The sequence below is a fragment of the Meles meles genome, chromosome 9 (assembly GCF_922984935.1).
Source record: "Meles meles chromosome 9, mMelMel3.1 paternal haplotype, whole genome shotgun sequence".
Taxonomy (NCBI): Eukaryota; Metazoa; Chordata; class Mammalia; order Carnivora; family Mustelidae; genus Meles; species Meles meles.
This window is the reverse complement of record NC_060074.1, coordinates 105091091-105111588: the sequence shown is the minus strand read 5'-3', so window position 1 is coordinate 105111588 and position 20498 is coordinate 105091091. Positions and strand designations below refer to the sequence as shown.

At 46.2% G+C, this 20498-nt stretch overlaps 1 protein-coding gene across 3 annotated transcripts in view; it reads right to left on the bottom strand.

The window, feature by feature from the left end:
* Nucleotides 1-15616: 15616 nt before the first annotated feature.
* Nucleotides 15617-20498, bottom strand: part of RALB (RAS like proto-oncogene B) — a 56002-nt gene continuing 51120 nt past the window's right edge. For all 3 annotated transcript variants that reach the window (XM_046019093.1, XM_046019091.1, XM_046019092.1), the window contains exon 5: nt 15617-17172. In XM_046019093.1, the coding sequence (XP_045875049.1) occupies nt 17053-17172 (120 nt within the window). In that variant the 3' untranslated portion in view covers nt 15617-17052. The remainder of the gene's footprint in view (nt 17173-20498) is intronic.

Here is a 20498-nt window from a genome sequence, read left to right as displayed (position 1 = left end):
ACATTGCCTCAGAAGAGCTCGCTCCATCTGGCCGTGGCTGTTAAAAATGTGCTTGGCTTTCTTCTTAAAAATAAAACCCCAATCAAGGGATGAAAGAAAGTGCTTTGGAGCCAGGCCAGGGAACCGCTGCATACAGGTGGGGATAGAGGAGGGCCAGAGAGGATTGAGGGGAGGAGGGCGGAGGGGGGCTACTAAAGGCTGGGGCAGGCGATCTGGCTGACATAAGCACCCCTATTAATGAACGGGAGAAGCCAAAGGATGTCTTTCAATGCTCAGACCCAGCGAGGATCTGTAATTTAGGGCGCACAGAAGGAGTGGTCGGGGAGCAAGGGAGAAGAGGTGTGAAAGTATACAACAGGAAGCACACAGCTACTTTTAGCTAGGTAACACGAGACTGTATTAAAAGTCTGCTTTGAAATTTTAAGCAGCATATGGTCACAGCATCATTGTGTGCAAGCAGGTTTCCTCTGCCTGCTCACTCCTGAACTACCCAAGGCCAGGCTGGGCGGCGGCGGGGCCTGGAAGGTGGGCCCCTGCCCAGCTGTCATGGTCAGGGGCAGCCACAGGCATCCCCCAAGAAGCCACGCCCACGTGCACTGAGTGCGAGATGGTTTCCCATGACCTCCCACCCACCCGAGCAGAAGGCATGAAAACAACCGTCGGGTCCAGCTCATAGGTCGTTGTCATGGCCAGAACTCCCTCCAACCGCCCGTGCGCCCGCCAGTCATGCCTTCACCGCCCGGCTGTCTCAGACCTCTGAGGTCAGCTTGTTTGGGCTAGGAGGAGCAGTCCTTGAAGGAAAGGCCATCCTGTGTGAGCACGGCCACCGGGGCACACGGCAGCAGCCACAGAAGCAGGGCTGGGATGTTTCTTTAACTCAAGGTCTGGGTGCCCTTTGGGACCAGGCAGGAGGGCACACATTCCTGCCCATTGGGCTCCCTTGGAGCGCTGCTCCTGTTTCCCCAAGGAGGAAGACTCCGCCGCGGAGGGGTGAGGGCTGTCCTTTCCATTCCAGATCCTTTCTCTGTCAACAAAACTGACTGTGGGAAGAGTATTGCTATAAATTACAATACAAATTGATTAATGCCATAAAAATGTGACTGAAACCACCGGCCCTTGCAAACAGTGGGGCTTATGTTGCCTGCTCAGCTCCCTGAAGGAACATTGCCCTTAAGAATTTGTGTATTGTTCACCCTTTTTCTTGGCACACACACAAAATCCAAAGCCTATAATAATGCAGGTCATTAAACCAAACAACTGCATTTGGACCTTTTTCAAGGGAGTGATTCAGGCAAGCGCTTTCCTCACGGAATCAGTTTACATTCGGGGTGTTATCAGATGCTACCCTCCACTGCAAAGCCGGCAAAGACCAGCTCCGCGGTGTTTTCTTGGTAAAACAGACTTTTCCGTGGCCACTAGGTGGCGCTACCTGTTTACCAAAGCGGGCAGCTGCGGCCTGGGCGCCCCTCAGGGACGCAGGGAAGTGTCCGTCTTTTGTGCACAGAAATATACACGGGAGGGAGAGGACCATTCTGTGAGATGCAGCCGAAAGTTTTATTCCGAGGAAGACCCCCCACTCCCACCCCATGTGGCCGGAAAGGACTCCATCCCTGCCGTGTTTGAGGAACCAGGAAGGAGGGGTTATAGGAGAGCCCCTTCAGACCCGCGCCTGCCAGCGGGTCCCTGCGCCCTGGGAGTCTCAGGCTGAGGCCCAGCCCCGGCTCTGCTCACTAACTGTGCTGTCTGCTCTCCCTGGGTCACTGTGGCCATGATCCCAGGTACCAAGAAACCGGGCTGACGTCGGCCTGGCGGGCGAATAGGGCTGCTGGGAGGACCCAACAACCCCAAGAATGTGAAAGCACCCTGAAAAGATAGAACATGCGTCCAACATACACTATTATCTTGTTAGTTATTATCAGAAAGCAGACTGGTAAGCCGAAGGGGGGGCATATGGCAATGGCAGATGCAAGACAAGTCATCTTGCAAACTCAGGTTATCTGCTGCTTTTTAACATAATTTCTCTCTGATCAAACTCATTTCTTTTTTTTAAATTTGACTTTTTATTTGACAAAGAGAGAGAACTCAAGCAGGAGGAACAGGAGAGGGAGAAGCAGACTCCCCACTAAACAGGGAGCCCAATGCGGGGCTCGATCCCAGGACCCTGAGGTCTTGACCTGAGCCTAAGGCAGTCATTTAACTGACTGAGCCACCCAGGTGCCCCAGCATGTTCGCTAATCTTATCAAACTATTTTAAACTATATATGTCAAAACTTTTTATAGCTGCAGAAAACAGAATGCTGGGTATTTAAGAGCAAGCTACTGAAAATGGATTTAATGTAAGTGTTAAAATCAGTATAGAAAAGTCAGTGAAGTGTGCTATTTCCGATTCTGAGGGGATGGAACATGAAAAAAGCTTAAAGAGCATCCAAAGAATGTCAATTTAAATCATGAAACAGGAGTGCCTGGGTGGCTCAGTCGTTAAGCATCTGCCTTCGGCTCAGATCATGATCCCAGGGTCCCGGGATCAAGTCCCACATCAAGCTCCCTGCTCAGTGAGGAGTCGGCTTCTCCCTTTGCCCCTCCCACTGCTCATGCTCACGCGCGCTCTCTCTCTCTCTCTTTATTTCCCATATTAAAAAAAAAATCTTTAAAAAAATACAAAATAAACCATGAAACAAAGGATCCAAAGTACCTACTTAACTAGAGAAAGTGAATTTTATGAGTAGCTTACAGGTTTTACTGCTAACAATTTTTGCTGCTGTGTGAGCTCAAGCAAGTTCCTGCCCTTCTCCGAGTATCGGGCTACAACCATGGTGCCTCAAGTCCGCAGTGTTGTTGAGGCTCTGGAGCAAGACCAGAGGCAATTAGCCTGTAGAGGCCACCGGCTCTAAGCTGGGCAAACTTGCCCACTTCTGCTCCCAGATGGGTGGAGAACTGGCCCAGAAGACCTGCTGACATGTTATAAGGTCTGCTCTGCACTGAGGGTAACTGGCCCCCTGAGGCTGTGAGGGGGAAGCCTGAGGGGGATCCCTAGGATCCCCACCTCCTGCTGCTCACACCTACCCTCCAGTGCGGACAGGTGCTGTGACTTTCTTCTACGCAACCCAGTATGGCCATCACTCCTGTGATGACTGGACATTGTGATCACCACGACATTATGGCTTGCTGGTCTTGAAGAAGCTAGCTGTCATGTGAATGCTGATGGAGGGGGCCACATGGCAGGGAACCACAGGAGGCCCAGGGAACCGAGGACAGCCTCCAGCCAACAGCCACTGAGGAAGTGAAACTCACTTCTATGGCCTCAAGGAAACGAGTTCCGCCAACGACCTGCAGGAGATCAGAGTAGGGGTCTTCTGCTGTTGAGCCTCCAGATGAAAACACAGCCCAGCTGGCCCCTGGACTGCAAGCCTGTGACATCCTGAATGGAGGCCCCAGCTGAGCTGCCCCCATGCCCTAACTCATGGGATTTGTGAGGTCATAAATGTATGCTTTCCAAGCTGCTCGGTTTGCGCCGCACCAGACAACTCATAGACCCACCCATCAAGGGTGTCCAGCATTAGAAGCTGAAGCTGAGCTGCACCAAGAGCCATTCGGTGCTGGTGGGGGCAGAGGAGATGCAGCAGATGTAGCAAAGAGAGGGGCTGTTGGCAGGAGGGGAGCACCAGCGGTCGGTCACGACAGCGCGTTGCCCAGAGTGAGGAGGACTCCAGTTCTGCATGGGGCTGGCCCTCCACGTGCACCTCTCCTGCTGACGACCTCCCGCCTCCCCCGAAACCTGCTCATCAACCTATGGTTCGTGTCTCAGATGGTGCCCCCGCAGCCTCGAGGTGCTCCCACAAGCAGAACGCCGGAAGTCATTGTGGATTCCACACCCCCCTCGGCCCCCAACCCATCCCCAAGTGGTTCTGATTTTACCTCTGAAAATGATCTCAACTGCAAACCCTTCTCTGTTTCTCCTTGGCCACTCCCCAGTTCACAAAAAGATCTCAGTCAACAGCAAGAGGCTAATCGATCCCACTCTCTCCAATGTTACACCCCTTGTAAAACACCACACGTGGAGAGAAGGATCCATCGTGTACCGTCTTACTCTGCATCTATGATAACCTAAGCATGGCTCACAGATTTATACACACACACTCACTAAATCTTTCTAAAGACCCTAAAAAGAAAAATGCCATTATCCCCATTTTAGAGATGAGAAAATGATGCCCGGAAATATTTAATAACATATCAACGGGCACAGAAATTCATTGCTAAGCCAAGACAGGAAGCTGCTCCATGCAAATCCTTCTTTCCACAAGCCACCCTTGAGCTACGAACAATCCTTATAGCTGGGCCTGGAAGCTTCTGTGGTCCTGTCCTCAAGGATGGACGGACAGAGGAGAGGAAGGACGGATTTGGTCTGGTGTTTCCTCGATGCCCTTGTCTGGCACCAGCGTCAGCAATGGTCCACTCCAAACCGATCTGACGGTCCCTCCCCGAAGAGCCCCTGTCCATGCTGTGACCTCCAGATGCTCGCCGCCACCTGGCCTCTCCGTTTTCCCATCAGGAAGGTAGAATCTTTTGGAGTTCCCTACATGCAGCGAGCCACATCCCTGTTCCTTCTGATTTTGTTCCTACTCTCCATTTGTCTTAAACTTCCTCTTTTCTTTGCCTCGTTGGCTCTCTCCTTTTTCACCCTTCAAGACTCATCTCTTCTCCACCTCTTCCGAGCAGCTTTCCTTCCCCTCCCAGACCACGTTATTTATTCCCCCGCCATTCTGCAAAACACGGACCGCACACCGCACACCGCTAGTCATGTGGTTGATTACACAATCGCATGGTGGCCGTGTGCACACTGCAGCTTACAACTGGACTCTTATTGGTGTCCATGCCCCCCGCCCCAACAACGTGGAACTCCCCTTGAGGGCAGCATTGTGTTTCTATTTCATCCCCAGTGCTTAGCCCAGAGCTCGGGACAGAGTAGGGTGTTGGTTGAAGTGATGTGTTCAGTCCAGGAAATGCAGCCGCCGCCCTCAGTGCCATAGCCCCGGGACTCTGTAAGCTGATTCCGGTCAAGGCTCGTTTCATTCACGGTGCAGCCCTCCCATCACCCACTTCAGCCCCCGCCTGGCCCAGGAGTTTATACAGATAGCTACTGGACAAACACCTGTCGCAGAACGGGCTCTCCCCAGCCTACCCAAGAGCCTGCTGGGCCCCCGCCCTCCTTCTGGGAAGGAGAGTCCAACAGTCATCCCCATCCACGTGGACCGTGGGGCCGTACCTCCTAGGGGACATCTAGAAGCCCCTGGATGCCAACAAGCGTGTCGGGGAGCATTCGGAGTCCACCAGACAGAGGCAAAAGAATGACCCCTAGAGGTCCTCTAGAGGCTTTGTTCAAGTGTGTTCAAGTGTGAAGCACCAGGACACAGGAGAACGTGTTCAGTCGGGAAAGATGTGGACATTTAAAGACTCCACCATTGAGAAAGAGCGCTGGATGGCATCGAGGATTTCTGACGATCACAGCAGGAAAAACAGCTACAGAAATGCTTAGTGAATAGTAACAAACCTCTTTGTTATTGTTAAAGTACACATCTAAGGCAGCAGGGACTAGAACACATTTCATCAATGTTTTAAAAAATGCCTTAAGGGGTTCGGTTGGTGAAGCGTCTGCCTTCAGCTCAGGTCATGATCTCGGGATCCTGGGATCGAGCCCTGCATCGGGCTCCCTGCTCCGTGGGAAGCCTGCTTCTCCCTCTCCCTCTGCCCCTCCTCCCGCTTGTGCGCTCTGTCTTTCTCTCATGCTTTCTCAAATAAATAAATAAACTTTTTAAAAGAAATAAAAATTTTAAAATGCCTTGAGAAGCTCTGACGAACATTCCAAACGATGTATACAGACAATGAGTATATCATCATGTAAACTTCTTAAAAGGCATGTTTTTAAATGACACTTATCTTAAAAAAAAAAAAAATCTCCCCTAGAATCACCAGTATTTTGCAATAAGAGAATTCGCAAGAAATGTCCTCAAACCAGGGCTCCAGCTCTACGAAAACCATCCCGCAGGTCCGCGTGCACCAGCGTACGCCCTCTCTCCATCCACATTCAGAACTTCCTCCCTTGTGCGTCGTCCTCCAGAGACACTGGTTAGAGCAGAATTTCAGAACTGACCAACTGGGTCTTATTACGTTCATTTTCTGATTTGATTGTTTGCTTTGGGGGAAAGAGGGTGGCCCTTCTTTTTCTGATGGACACGCAGAGTAGGAAAAGAAACAAACAAAAAAAACCTTAGTTCCTTTTGTGAAACAGAAATTCCACCAGAATTTTCTCCCTGATTTAGCTCAGAAAGAAAGTTTATAGCGATCTTTCGTGGTAACAGTAACATGTTAGTCCGTCCTAGGACCTCTGAAACAGGCTGAAACATTGTCTTCCCAAGACCTAGACACAGTTCAAGCGCTTACACGGGTGGGGCCACCCTGGCCTCGCTGCTCCCCAGCACACTTCCCCCATGACTTCACCCTGGACCCGCCAGATGTAAAACTCAGGGAAGGCGCCCTGAGCCTTCTGCAGAGCAAACCCTCCCTCCCTCTGGATTAGGTGCCTGCAAAGTCTACACCATCGGCAACGCAGGAAGGCCTGCGGAGCTCCAGGAAGAACTCTGGTAAGCGTCAGGCTTCCACGTACTCAGCACGGCCTCCTTGCACACCTTTTAGGGCAGGCCCTCTGCTGGTTGCTCTTACAGTTCGGCACGTGCATTACACACGTAATGTTCCAGGAAGGACCTGAAGGAAATTACCATGTTTAAAACGGCTTTCCAGTCCCTTCCCTCTTTGATATTTAAGTTTCTTCATCCCAGAAGCTGACAAGATTTCTAGAAAGTTCTTTATAAAAAGCAGCCTGGTGATGGAAGCCACGGCGCTCTGTCACAGTTTTTGTCAATTGCCTGTGAAACAACCTGCGGCGCTGGTGTCCCCATCCAGAGACAAAGGCTGGCAGGGCAGCTCCATGGAATGTGCTGAGCCGTGCTTAGCCGGGTGACACAGGGAAGCGAGGCTTGGGGGACCCTAGCCCTGCCCGAGAGGGTGGTCTGTGGGAAAGAGGAGCAGAGACAGTGAAGGCAGGGGGCAAGGAGTTACCAACAGGATGTTAAGGAAAGAGAGACGGTATCCAGAGCAGGGGACAGGAGAGGCCTTCTGAGGTGAGCATATGGGAGGCTGAGAAGGCGTGAGGCCGCTGCGTCCCCTCAGAGGGAGGTGGCCCTCCGAGGATGCCTGGAACTTTATGAGCCGTGTGCCGACTCTTCTCAGGAGACTGTGGAAGTCACTGTAGCCATCTCTGTGTTATGGATGTGGCGCATTCACAAAGCTAATATGGGGCAGAGCCAAAATTCAAATGGAGGACACCTGAGCGGCCCAGTCTGTTGAGCGTCTGCCTTCAGCTCTGGTCATGACCCCGGGGTCCTGGGATGGAGTCTGGCGTTGGGCTCCCTGCCCAGGGGGAAGTCTGCTTCTCCCTCTGCCTCTGCCCCCCCCCCCCCGTTTGTCTTCTCTCTCTCTCTCATGCTCTCCTTCTTTCAAATAAATAAATTATTTTTAGTAAAATTTTTAGGGGCCTCTGGGTGGCTCAGTTGCTAAGCATCTGCCTTCAGCTCCCAGGGTCCTGGAATCAAGCCCCACATCGGGCTCCCTGCTCAGCGGGAAGCCTGCTTCTGCCTCTCCCACTCCCCCTGCTTGTGTTTCCTCTCTGGCTGTGTCTCTCTCTGTCAAAGAAATAATTTTTTTTTTTTTAAGAAATAAAATCTTAAAAAAGAGAGAGAGCCACCACTTGATAAAGAAACTTTGAGTACTTCATCAAGTTGACATGACTTTATATTTGTGCTTTTTAACTCAGTTTAGCCAACACAAGATCCTACAATGGCCGAAAACAGTAGGAGGCCTGGAGACTGAGCCGAAGAGCCCGGGGTCTGTGTGCTCCCAGGACCTGCAGTGCCTTCCAAAGAGCACACAGAGAAGCAGCGGGTACCCGTGCGAAGGGCTGGTAAGGAACACTCAGGAAAGCCACCAGGAAGTGGATCCCTTGGCATGTTCTGGGACTAGTGGGCAGGTGGGAGGTGTGGAGGCAGGGAAGTCCTGGGGACGATGGTGGGGAGGCTGAAGGTAGGCAGAGTGCTGAGTCCAGACCTAATCCTGCAACTTCAGGACATTCGTGGTGAAGAGATGATCAGATCTGGACTTTAGAAAGATAATTTATTATTTGTCAATAAATTTGATTTTTTTTTTATAAGGAGAAGACAAGGAGGGGGGTAGAGGGGGAGGTGGGGGAGGAGGGGGAGGCAGAGGAGGAGAATGAGAATGGACAAGAGTGAAGCCAGTAAAGGAATGAGACCCAGAACATTCCGAGGCTGAGGGAGAACCAGGAGAAGGCGAAGACAGGAACACACGAGCAAAACTTGAAAAAGGCCTCTGATTTTGCAGGAAATCAGAAACTCCTATTTTTGAGAGGAAGTCACTGGTGACTTTGCCCCAGACAGCCTGGCAGAAATGGAGATGACGATAGGGCATTTTTCACGTTTCTAGAACACGAGGCTCCCTCTCCTGGGCATGAAGTAGATAATAATAATAATAATAATAATAATAATAATAATAATAATAATAGGTTTTACCATTAAAGACGAAAAGAAAAAAAATGGGTAATGTTTTCCTATACCTACACAATCTCTGCAGAAAAGAAAACAAAACCTATCCACACACTAAATGCAATTTACCCCCAGTAAAGGGCACAGTCCACACAGCAGGAGTTGAGAGATGGCCAATCACATTTGGGGGTGCTGCCATTCATCCGAGCCCTTCAGGAAACCGCATCCCGGAGCCTCCATGATCGGGACACCGTCCCCAGCACCACACTGGCTGCCCACCTCTGCGGGACACCTGCAACCCCTCCCCACGAGCTGAGAACCAGGCCGCAGCTGGGTGTTTAGCTGTGCTGAGCTGAGGAAGCTTCCTGGGCCTGGCGTCGCCCTCCCTTAGCCCGCTCACCTGACTCAGCACTGTCCGGACCAGCGGTCATTTACATATTTTACCATTTAAAATAAGGATACCGCACATTTGCTTTCACTGGGTCAATCAGATTTTAGGAAAGTTTTTCCCGTCGCACCTCCTGAAAATACACAGGGATTATGTGGTGACTTAGCCCTTAAGAAGTTAATCAGGTTACCCTTTTGATTGCTGTGGCACACTCACCTGGAGATGCATTCGGTTGAAGTACCCAAAATGATTAAGCTTTTTTATTTTTTTTAAGATTTTATTTATTCATCTGAGAGAGAGGGTGAGAGAGCACAAATGGGGGGAGGGGCAGAGGGCAAAGCAGGTTCCCCGATGAGCAGGGAGCCCGATGCAGGACTCTGATCCCGGGACCCTGGGATCCTGACCTGAGCCAAAGGCAGTGGCTTAACCCACCGAGCCACGCAGGCGCCCCATTAAGTTTGTTTTAAAATATAAAGTTGACAGAAGCCAACTTTCCTAAGGAGTTTGGGACTCCAGAATCGTTCAGATGCCTGGCCCTTCCTCCATGTGTCAGGAGAAGATGTTGCTGCAAGAGAGTAAGAGACGAGGTGACGCACAAAAGCAATTCTGTCCTCCTGGCAGCAGGGGCTTCATTCCTGCTCAGGCCTAACCATGCGGACGCTTTTTAGCGTCGGTGGGGAATTCTCCGCAGATGGGCCATGCTGCCAAGTTCCTCAGGCGCAGCCAAGGCTGCGTGCCACCGCCAGTGAGCACACGTCCGTGCTGCAGACACTACTACCGGCGTGACAGCATGTCTAGCTTGGCGGCACACGTGTGAGTGAGTAGACGTGAACAGTTAGCGACACCACGTCAGAAGGCGCTCCGGCTTTGACATCAGACAAAAACGGGAGGAAGGCGAGTGGTATCAGAGGAAGGATCTTTCTCCAGAGAGAAGTATCGCCGTAAACCCAAGGGCCCAAATTAGTTTAAAAAAGTTTTTACATTCTTGGGGCACCTGGCTGGTTCAGTCAGTTGAGCATCTGCCTTGGGCTCAGGTCATCATCTCAGGGTCCTCGGATCAAGCTTCGCATCGGGCTCCCTGCTCGGTGGAGAGTCTGCTTCTCCCTCTGTCCCTCCCCCTGCTTGTGGTCTCCCTCGCTCTCTCTCAAATAAATAAGATCTTACAAAAAAAATTTTTTTTACATTCTTTCCAAAATCCTCAAGAAGTGAAACTTAGGTAGTTACTCATAAAAAAGAAGTTGGGTAGTCGGTATCAGCAATATGCATTTTTTAAACCAGCATTGCCTGGGAGCAAGACGGCGGACAGACTGTAAATTGACCAACAGGATACACCTAAGCCTGACAACAAAACAGATCCACAGGATCCACTAACAGCATGAGTAAATCCACTCAGATTTCTTGACCAGATTGTCTAAGAGAACAAAGCCTACCACATTTCTAAAAAGATCAAACAAACTAGAAATCACTGCTTCATTCCGCAGTTTTATCTGTTCACACCCAAAATATGAAAGACAAAAAACTGAACAAAATCAGGGCAGGCTTAGGGAACAGCCCCGATTCCCTCACTTTAAAATTGGATGAGAAAAAAAGAAATAAATATAAAATAAAAATAAAACAAAATAAAGTTGGGGGGCGCCTGGGTGGCTCAGTGGGTTAAAGCCTCTGCCTTCGGTTCAGGTCATGATGCCGGGGTCCTGGGATCGAGCCCTACATCAGAGTCTCTGCTCAGCAGGGAGCCTGCTTCCTCCTCTCTCTCTGCCTGCCTCTCTGCCTACTTGTGATCTCTGTCAAATAAATAAATAAAATCTTAAAAAATAATAATAAACTTGGTGGCAGAAGACAACCCGCCAGACCCAGGTCTGACCCTACATGATGAAGTCCACACCTCTGTAGAACAGGGATTGCCACAGACCCCCTCACTGAGGATGAGTCCTACAGAGGCTCAGATCAATGGTTTCACTCTACCCCTCGTGCAACGCTGATCTGCCAAAAAAAAGGAAATAGTAAATACTTGTGAAAATGAGAACAGGTCAAAATGGAAGAGTGAGCTCAACTGTCAGTCCCCTCTGTTTCCTGACCCTGCCTTCAAGTCCTAGTCAAGAAAGACTCCAATGGCTAAGAGAATGAGAGAGGGACACTAAGTGATGCAGAAGTTTGACCAAGTTCTGGAAGCAGCACTCCAGAAGGGCAATGATAGATGGAAAAGGAGGAAAGAAGGGGCTATGGAGAGGAGGGTCTGACAGCCCAGCCGGAGCCCCGAATCTGCAGACTAAGCAGCGGGCATATGGAGCGTGGCTGGGAACAGTGAGTTTACTCGGAGGTATGCTGGCGGCAGTCCACCCTGCTCCCGCAGGCGACACAGCCTCTCTCCGCTCAGCGGGGAGCCCGCGTCTCCCTTTCTTCCTCTGCCTGCCACTCTGCTTATTTGTGCTCTGTCAGATAAATAAAATTAAAAAAAAAAAAAGAAAGAACAGAAGAGAGAGAAAAACTGGTTAAAAATTAAACAAAGGTAACTCTAGGAATAGAACTTTCCGAAGATTTAACATCCTCAGAAAGTCATACTATGGGGTTGCCTGGGGCTCAGTCAGTTGAGCATCTTTCTGTCAGTTTCAGTACAGGTCATGATGTCCGGGTTGTGAGATCGGGCCCCGCCCACTGTGGAGCCTGCTTGAGACTCTTTCTCTCTCTCCCCACCCACACCCCCAACCCCCGCCTTAATTAATTAACTAAAAATCTTTTTTTTTTAAGTCATGCTATTGCAGCCATGAGGCCAAGAACAGTTGCTATGAAAAAGGAACAATTCGAGACAAAGAAAGCTTTTGTTCACACAAACACACAAAAAATGAGTTAGAAAAGAAAAGCTGATAGCTCTGGTGTAAGAGGGCAAAGGATTTCGTGTTTGGTCACTGCTGAATCTTGAGAACCTCCAACAGTGTTTGGCAAATCACAGGTGATGAAAAGAGAGGGAGAGGGAGGGAGGAAGGGAGGGCGGCCCTCAGAGAAAATAAACCTGGAACACCCAGGAAGAGATGGTGCCGATAAGCACCTAGGTGGTCCAAAAGCAGAGAACAGGAGTTCTGGAAAGAAAGCACAGAAAACAGAGGGGCGCCTGGGTGGCTCAGTCAGTTAAGCGTCTGCCTTTGGCTCAGGTTGTATCTCAGGGTCCTGGGATCGAGCCCTGCATCGCGCTCCCTGCTCAGCAGGGAGCCTGCTTCTCTCTCTGCCTCACCCTGCTCATGCTCTCCTGCTCTTTCTCCCTCTCTCAAATAAATAAATAAAAAGCAAAAGCAAGCACAGAAAAACAGAAGAGAAGGATTATTCAAAGAAATTTCAGAAATGCATTTCTAGAGCTGAAGAGAGTTGAGTGTTCACAGAAAGATGCTGAGTGCCAGGCGGGATGAACAGGAGAGACCCATGTTCAGATCCATCATAGTGCTGTTTGGACACTACAGATAAAGAGAGAATCCTCTACAATTCCGGGGGGGGGGGGGGCAGAGTGCCCAGTACAAAGGATGACAAACAGAACAAGACCAGTTTTAACAGGCACCATAGGTGCTCAAAGACAATGAAGCAAAGCCTCCAAGTTCCAAGGGAAACTTATTTTGAGCTGAGAATTCCATGCCAAGCCAAACTAGCAATTAAATAAAGGGCAAAGGTAACAAGACTTTCATACAGTGAGACACTCCGAAGGCTTACCTCTAACGCACCCTTTCTGAAAATGTCCTCCTGCACAACGTGTTAAAAACCAATAAAGGAAGCTATGGGAGACTCAGGAACCTGGAATGGACCCAAGTGTCTGTGAAAACCAGCCTCCACGCACCAGTTGTGTGGCGGACCTAGAAAGTCTTAGGTCCACATTAAATTGGGCAATCCGCGCGCTCTACGTGGAAGGCCTAAAGAACAACGGAATCAGATACCAAGCAACAAAAGACAGTGGTCCTGGGGAAAGAGACTGTATTATTATCCTCCCCACCAAGAAAAAGCAATAAAACTTCAGGAAAAATGAGCTGGGCGCAGGGGACACTCCAAAGATGAAGCAAGCTAGAATGTGGAGTGACTCAGGCAACTGAGAGGGGTGACCACGTGGCCAGACACTAAGGCCGCTCTCCTTTGTGTGGTGTCACCAGAACTGCTTAGCCTGAAGGAGAGGCTATCACCACATGGTGTTTGGCCCAGCAATGAGTCATATTTACGTAAGTCACCATAATCAAATTGTTGTGGACGGGTATTCAACTTTTAAAAGTAATCTGCAGATAAAGCCAGGAACCTTGAGGGATGGTCACAGAACGGAATGTTCATGTCATCCACCCTGACCCTGACAATACCAAAGTGAAAGGTGTCACAGAGAAGGAAGAGGTAGGAGGGGGTCAAGAGATAAAGGGCAGGCGTGTTAATATCCTCACCTTTCAGAGTGGGGAGCCAAGAGATGCTGTCAAGTGTTGCGTGAATAATAAATATTGTGGGCTTTTTATATATTTATATGAAAATATAAAATTAGAATTAAAAAAATAAATATTTGTATTTATTAAAACAAATAACATAATTTTAAAAGGTGTAACTGTCACCAAGAGAGGAATTAAAAGAATCCTGTGACTGTCAAAAATGGAATACGGGTAAGGGACACAAGGGAGCTACACCCTCATCTACCACAGCAAGTCATCTCAGGGAAAGGCTAAGGTCAAAAACCAAGAAATCATGGCCTAGGAACAGTATTGAGAAACTCAGGAGTACCTACTGAATGATTTGAGAATAGAAATGGTGTGGAATCTGACTTTGGGGGAAGAGGGCTGGAATAGGAAGACTGGAACTAGAGCTTCCATTACAAACACTTCTAGACCGTTAGAATTTTGAAGCACATGCTGTTACAATTTTGATTAAATAATTTTAACAGATTTTTAAAATAAAAATATCTACATCGAATTTACTACTATAACATTAACCATATATATGTGTATTTTCCCCACTGTTACTACTTACCCACTGTTCAGCTTCTACTGTATTGTAAGCTTCTAGACTAACAGAGGTGAATTCTGTATTTCAACTGCCACTGAAGTTTACATTCTGTAATTCCCCTCATCTCAAACATGCAGTTTTTCCCACACCTTTATGTCACCGGAGTCAGGATGGGCTCACTTAATTGGCAGGTTCTTTTTCTTAGTGGTATATAAATTACGGTGACATCTTGCAATTAATGGCGTCTTGCATTTGATGAAACACGATACTTGTAGCAAATTACACGTCTAGGTGTTTTTCCCCTACGTCATGTTATGAAACCATAAACTGCTGCATCTTTTCTACTACTCGGCCCCTCCCTCATTCTACTCCAGCCATATGATCTTTGGGGTCTTTTCCTGAACACCATTGGGCCTTTGGACTTGCTCTTTGCAAGGCTGGGCAGCTGGCTTCAAGAGCAGGCACTCTCAGCTGAAATGTCACTCCCCCGAGAAGTCTGTTGACCATGCGGTCAAAATCAGCTCTGCTGCCCAGAAACGCTTGGTATCGTTATTACCTGGTTTTATTTTCATCAAAATGCTTACCCCGATCATTTTCATTTGTCTCCTACATCACTGGAGGATAAGCTCCAGGAGAACAGAGCTCTTGCCTACCTTGTTCAATACCACATCCCAGCACCTAGAACCGAGCCTGACACCAAAGAGGTCCTCAAATATTTCTAGGATGAATGCTTTAGGAAAACAATGGTGGGCTTTTGGGCACAATAGTTCATCATTTAGCAAGTAACTGTGTTTCAAATTTATAAATAATATTGCATCCTTCTTTTTCTATGTAAAAGAACCTCATATGTATACATTCTTCTGTTAGAAAGATGCATTTCTGATTGCTATCGTTAAATACAATTTTAGAGATACACTAATAGCACACACCAAGCATAATCTCCGTAGCATGAAATAATTCATACCATCTTTAATAGATTTGTACCTCTTCCAAATCTACCTACTATTGACCACAACTGATATCAAACAGTAGCAAACTATAATGAAAAGAAACAGATTGTTTCAAAAACTTTGGGTGTGATTAACCTCAAGCTTTCAAATTTTACGAAGAAAGAGTAGTCTTTTCTCCCAAAGGAAAGATGAAGTTAAAATTACTGATCATACTTTATGGACATTGGGGAGGGTATGTGCTATCGTGAGTGCTGTGAAGTGTGTAAACCTGGCGATTCACAGACCTGTACCCCTGGGGATAAAAATACATTATATGTTTATTAAAAAAAAAAAAATTTGGAAGGGGAGGCAAACCATAAGAGACTATGGACTCTGGAAAACAACCTGAGGGTTTTGAAGGGTCAGGGGTGGGAGGTTGGGGGAACAGGTGGTGGGTAATAGGGAGGGCACGTTTTGCATGGAGCACTGGGTGTTGTGCAAAAACAATGAATACTGTTACACTGAAAAAATAAATAAAATGGAAAAAAAATTACTGATCATACTTAAACTATATTTCCCACAACCCAGTTCAAAGGATTAACTGAAACAAAATTTGTCTGATAATACAGAACATTTAACAAGATCAATAATGAGTAAGTTACTGTCAGTTTCTTTAATACTTGCATTTTACCTGTACGACAAGAGGAGAAAATAAAAAATCTGGAAACTTGAAAAAGTGTTATTTGTCTGCTTTTTTTATTAAAAAAGACCATGATTCTTTAGGAGGTGATACAAGATTGCTTTCCTTTCAGATCATAATTTCCACAATTTCTGTACTAACTATAAATTTGAACGGTTCCCACTCTCCCCACCCCAGTTCACTTTTGGCACCTCTATGTGGAATATCACTTCCGAGAAATGGGGGAAAATGTGCTGAATACTGGGTCTAAGTACTCCTTTCCTGAGGAAAAATTTTCAGGTTGCTAAACTGAGAATATTGATACAAGAAAGCATAACAATATCTCAACAATAAAAGCCTTTTTCTAACCGACTCTAAGGCCGTCTCAGAAGAAAGTTATAGTAGAAGTAGCAGCCAATTCTCAGAGGTACAAGGGCAATGGCTTATCTTATCCTTTCCCTCTTCTCCTAAATTTAAATTTAGAATTACAGAGCAATTCTCTGAGAGGTAGCAGAATGTCTGGCACAGGCACTGGCTTCGTGATCTGAGAATACAATTTCAACTCATCACCTTCTTCAGAAGAACTCATTATACTGAAAAGAAATAAAAGAAGAGGCTCTCTTGACCTCTGAATGCAGAGAGGTTGACCAGAAGGAGAGATGTTGGTTACCAGCAGAGGAGGAAGAGCCTAACCATGTCTGGCCACTAGGAAAGGATGTATCCCAAGATATATTCTTTATAAAGTATACCAGTCTTGAGTCCTCACCTGATCTGCTAAAAAGAAGCCTCTACACAAAAATCAGGATGCTACAGGAGAGAAATAGACAACACAGGCTATAATTGGCTGTTTAAATATGAAGAATTCAACTTCATTTTTCATATGGGTGAAGGCTTTATGAGCTTGTTACTGACCTATTTGGCCCGACTCATATTTATTTTCATTTTTTTGCTGTGCTTCAGATCCACAGGGTAGTGCCAAGAAACTTATCCCAAAAAAAATCTCTGAACTTTTATTAGAGCTTAGTGGATTTTTTTGAGTACTTCTGTTAAGCTAATGAGAGTTAGGGAGGGTCTTATCCTACCCTCTCCCCAAAACTTAATAAGACCTTTTCATTTCAAAATGGAAGACGGTGATGTTATAAAACTAGGGAGGGAAATAAGATGCGGGAAATAATATGACAGAACATTTCTTTTCAACAAACACTTATTTCTTACCTGTACACTACATCTGTGATTAAACTTTTGGGAGGGAGAAGGGGAGGGAGAAGGAAACTCCCAAAACCTCCTGACAAAGTAGCCGTTCCAATGCACGGACAAGGGCTTATTTCTTCTGCGAGCCACTGGGTCACAAACATTGCCCCCATTTAAAGAAGTATGTGTGAATGAGGTTGGGGAGAGCAGGGAACACACCAGGAAGTCGACTATGCTCTTCTCTTAATGAGCCCACCCCATGTCCTTAGCGGCGATCGACTTCATCCGCCATCTTGGTTTTCACAGTAAGCAACACCTTTCTTTAAAACTTTTCTTGTTCTTGCTGCTTTTCTTGCCATTCTTGTCTTTGTTCTCAGACATCTTTTTGGCTCTGATTTCTCTCATTAGATCAAAGAACACCTGGATTGGGGAGGAAGGAGTGAAAAAAATAGGGAGGAAAAAGCCATTTAATGATTTCATGAAGTAATTCCACTAAGTAGGCTACGTAGTTACATTTTAAAGCAAAAGCAAACTTATTTTTATCAACCTTGTGCCAAAATTTGCATCAGACTTTCTAGCATCTCCAGCCACCGGGCAAGGTTAAGAGGAGTGCCCGCCACTGGGTACTTTCTTAGATACCACCATGTCACCCTTATCATGACCTTCTGAAGGTAGGAACATCATTATGCCCGACAGCTTCCCCGGCAAAACTAGAAGACTCAGAACATGGAGGGGTGGGGAGAAGGGGGATAAAGCATAAACAAACTCAGTCTCCTGCACCAGGAAACTGGGGAGATGGGGAGGAGAGACATGCTGCCCCACACCCACCCGTGCCCATGCCCCTGCCCTCATTCTCAGGAACAGCCACTGTTCCATTCCTTGTGATGTTCACTGAAAGGAACTTTATCAAGAACTGATAGAAGGCTTGTCCTTTGAATGCCAGCATGTTATTCAGATACAAATTATCATTGGTCACAATAGTTTGGGTTTTGCCCTCTGCTACCAGCAATCATGCCAAAGTGCCAATGATACCCAAGCAGACAAAATATGCTTTCTACAAAGAAACATTTCAGATTTCTTGGAGGGAATGACGGAGACTAAAAGTGTGAGATTGAATGTAGGCTTTAATCTTTGGATGTTCACACAAAACTACAAGCTCCTTTTATTTTCATAGACATATCTTCTTGGTGAAAAGGAAGACCAACTTTCCGAGTCGGGGGACTCCCTGTGCATCTACCACCAGCTCTGGGCACAGAAAAAGACCCTCTTCCTCCCAAAGTGACCTAAGCAGCCCACCCACCAGGGCAGCAGTGAATGGCTTCAGATGTTACAGCTTTTTCTTTTTGTTCTAACAGCAAAGGCAGGAGGGAATGGAATGTGTCCAATTCAAAATGATGACGAAGTTGTTCATGGGCTGATCTTATCAACAGCCTCCCATCCTTTCGTGTAAATTGTTTACAAGTGAATACAATGCTGCCAGTCATGAGTTTCTGCTGGGTCCTGTTTGGCAGGTCAGGCTGGTCCAGTGGAGGAAGGGGCGATGGAAGGTGCCTGGCGACGGCCCCAACCACCAGCACCCTGTCAAAAAACTACATATCCATGGTTCCATGCCGAGAAAGCCTTCCTGAGTTGTTGTTTTTTTTTTTTTTTTTTTTTTTTAATAAAATACAATGTCTGGATTTCCTGTGCGTTCCTACAACTAGGACACAATTTGATAGAAAGAAATTTGGAATAGCACAGGAATCGACATAAGAATTGAGAAATAATGTGAAGAAAAAATAGCTAACAAGTGAACCTACTTCACATCACAGACAGATTTATATTGTAGATGCTTCCAAAGTGCTTCTAACGTGAACCCTTTCTGAGGAGAAATAACAACGGACACCAGAAGATACAAAGAATTACAAGAGAATATTAAAAAACACTATGCCAACCAATTAGACAACCTGGAAGAGATGTATAAATGCCTAGAAACATACAATATTCCAAAACAGAATCAGGAAGAAAAAGAAAAATTTGAACAGACATCACTAGTAACAAAATTGAACTGGTAATCAAAAAACTCCCAACAAACAAAAGTTAAGGACCAGATGGCCTCACAGGTGAATTGCACCAAACATTAAAGAACGGTTAATACCTATTCTTCTCAAACTATTCCCCCAAAAAAATAAAAAGGAAGGAAAATTTCCAAATTCATTCTATGAGGCCAACGTTGCCCTAATACCAAAACCGGACAAAGACACCACAAAAAAAGAATACTACAGGAGCACCTGGGTGGCTTAGTCAGTTAAGCATCCCACTCTTGATTTAGACTCAAGTCATGATCTCAGGGTCGTGACATCGAGCCCACATAGGGTTCCATCGCTTCCAGCTCCATCGAGCTTGGCACTCAGTGGGGAGTCTCCTTGAGATGCTCTCTCTCTTCCCTCTGTCCCTCCCCCATGCTCTCTCTCAAATAAATAAGTAAATCTTAAAAAGAAAACTACATGCCAATATCTGATAAACATAGGTGCAAAAATCCTCAACAAAAATATTAGCAAACTGAATTCGACAATACATTTAAAGGACCATTCACCACAATCAAGTGGGATTTATTCCAGAGATGTAAGAGTGGTTCAATATTTGCAAATCAATCACTGTGATACATCACATTAAAAAGTTCTAGAACGGCTAAAAACCACATGATCATCTCGAAAGACCCAGAAAAAAATCATGTGACAAAATACAACAACTGTTCATGATAAAAACTGCCAAAAAAATGGATTTAGAGGGAACATACCTCAATATGATAAAGACCATATATGAAAAACCCACAGCTAACATCATACTCAATGGTGAAAAACTGAGAGCTTTTCCTTTATGATCAGGAACAAGAATGTCCACTCTCATCACTTTTATTCAAAATAGTACTGGAAATCCTAGCCATGGCTAGATTCAGACAAGAAAGAAAAATAAAAGGCATCCAAATTTAAAAAGAAGAAGTAAAATGGTCACTATCCACAGATGACATGATACTATGTATAGAAAACACTAAAGATACAGCAAAAAAAACCCTATTAGAACATATACATAAATTCAGTAAAGTTATAGGTTACAGAAATCTGTTGTGTTTCTATACACCAAAACTGAAGCAGCAGAAACAAGAATTAAGAAACCAATCCCATTTACAATTATACCAAAAAGAATAAAATACCTGAGAATAAATTTTACCGAGGAGGTAAAAGACATATACTCTGAAACTATAAGACATTGATAAAAGAAATTGAAGATGACAAAAACAAATAGAGAGATATTTCACGCTCACAGACTGGAAGAATTAATATTGTTAAAATGTCCATATTTACCAAAGCAATCTAGATTCAGCGCGATCCCTATCAAAATACCAATAGCATTTTTCACAGAACTGAACAAATAATCATAAAATTTGTATGGAACCACAAAAGACTTTGAAGAGACAAATTCATCTGGAGAAAGAAGAACACAGCTGGGGGATCCCAATCCCAGATTTCAAGATATACTCCCAAGATGTTAGTAATCCAATCAGGATGGCCTGGCTCAAAAACAGACACACAGATCAATGGAACAGGACAGAGGGCACAGAACTAAACCATGATTATATGGTCAATTAATCTAAGACAAAGGAGACAAGAATACATAAGGGGGAAAAAAACCTGTCTTCTCAATAAATGGTGTTGGGAAAACTGGACAGCTACATGCGAAAGAATGAAACCGGACCGTTTTCTTAC